Source organism: Impatiens glandulifera, chromosome 4 (genome assembly GCF_907164915.1).
Source record: "Impatiens glandulifera chromosome 4, dImpGla2.1, whole genome shotgun sequence".
NCBI lineage: Eukaryota > Viridiplantae > Streptophyta > Magnoliopsida > Ericales > Balsaminaceae > Impatiens > Impatiens glandulifera.
Window position 1 is genome coordinate 42,862,105 of NC_061865.1, and position 1,826 is coordinate 42,863,930.

The 1,826-nt window shown below is 38.1% G+C and overlaps 1 protein-coding gene across 1 annotated transcript; it reads right to left on the reverse strand.

Moving 5' to 3' along the window:
- Positions 1-497: 497 nt before the first annotated feature.
- Positions 498-1,004, reverse strand: LOC124935161. Its single transcript, XM_047475614.1, has one exon. The coding sequence runs from the start codon at positions 1,002-1,004 to the stop codon at positions 498-500; it is 507 nt and encodes a 168-aa protein (XP_047331570.1).
- Between the last annotated feature and the right edge of the window lie 822 nt (positions 1,005-1,826).

A 1,826-nucleotide genomic window follows, 5' to 3' on the forward strand; every position in this document is an offset into this window, starting at 1 on the left:
CATCATCTTCACTTTCGGACGAATAGATTTTATCTGAGATGTCATCCCACTTGCTCTTCCTTTCCTTAGCTACTAGAGCCTTCTGCTCATTTTTCTTTTTGTTGGAATTCCTTTTGTCATCTCTTCTCGGCTTCCTATAGTCTACTTTAAAGTGTCCTGGTTTATCGTAATTAAAACACTTCAAGTTAGCTTTTGATTCATTTCTAGAGTTGTATTTATTTGAATTTGAACTTGAGTTAGGAGGATATTGGCTTTTCTTCATAAATTTGCCAAACTTCTTCACGAAAAGTGACATAACGTCTTTGCTAATTTGCTCAGTTGTCTTTGTGATGGGAGTAGTAGGTGACTCCTCAGTGGTTATTGATGGTTGAGATTGACTGTTCCTCTTCGTTTCTCTAGTTTAGCTCAAACTCGTAAGCTTTTAGATCCTCGAAGAGGTCATGCAGCTCTACTCTACTCAGATCCTTTCACTCCCTCATAGACAAAGTCTTTATATCTCATTCTCTAAGAAGAGCCTTCACCACCTTCATATTTACTTCTCGATTGTTATATGTTTTTCCCAAAGTGGAAAGCTCGATGATAATGCTGGTGAACCTTTCTTCGAAATCCGTCATGATTTCTCTAGATCTTATTTTTATGCTATCGTATTTTTGTGTGGAGACCTTGAGTTTGTTCTCTTTGGTTTTGTCGTTGCCTTCACATAGTTGGGTCAGCTTTTCCCAAATCTCTTTAGCAGAGGTACAAGCCTGGATCTTATTGAACATATTATCATCTAGTGTTTTGTAAAGAATGTCCTTCACCATATTGTCGAGGTTATTCTTCTTCTTCTCTTCAGTAGTCCATTCAGACCTTGGTTTGTCTTTAATCTCAAGAATACCCTCGGTTGAGGTTGTGCTCGTCTGGATCTTTATCGGGCCATCAGTAATGACGTACCACATGTCATCATCTATGACGGACAGATGCGCTTGCATTCCTATCTTCCAGATATTGTAGTTTTCCCTCATGAATATGGGGACCTTGTTGATGATAGAAATACTGATGTTTGTTGCCTAGAGAGTAGAAAACCTTGCTTTGATACCACTTGTTGGATCGGCGTCAACAACAACTAGTGGGGTTTGAGTGTTGTTGAACGACTATCGACTTCCAATTCGGTTTTAACCTTGTTAGATATTAAGACATGTTTCTATTCCCGTGGCAAATATTTGCGAGCTCTTGAATCAGATTCAAGTGCGATATTACTCGCTAGATTTGAAGTGTATTGATGTCGTATGAATTAGATAGTAATAAATTGACACGGAGTTGTTTCTGGATGTTCGGAGATAAACAACTCCTACGTCACCCCTTCTTCTATTTCCAAAAGGATACACTAGAAGACTTTAACTTGTATAACCTCTACAAAAGTTCGGTCAGAAACCCAGGACATAACAATGCATGTTATGAACTCATAGCTCTCACTCTGTTGAACAGACACTCTCTGTTCAACTTACAACGTTTAATATGCTTAACATATATTATAGTAGTTTCTCTCTCTTAGCTTATCTCAATAGGAAATACGGAGTATGTGAATTACAACTTGAATAGTGAGAGAGTAAAATAGTAAGAACTGCTTGGAGAACCTTGGGGTCTTCTTTATTAAGATCCACTTATATATAATAGTCACAGTCACTTTGCATTTAATGTTGTCGTGTTGTAGAGATCCGCGTGCTGATGTAGCGTAGCTCTACTTGAGTGTTGTGGCCGCACTTGAGTATCATAGCCCTACTTTAATGGCGTGTGACTATTGAGCTTCTTAAAAGGTTTGTATTAATGATACATGGTAGTTAATG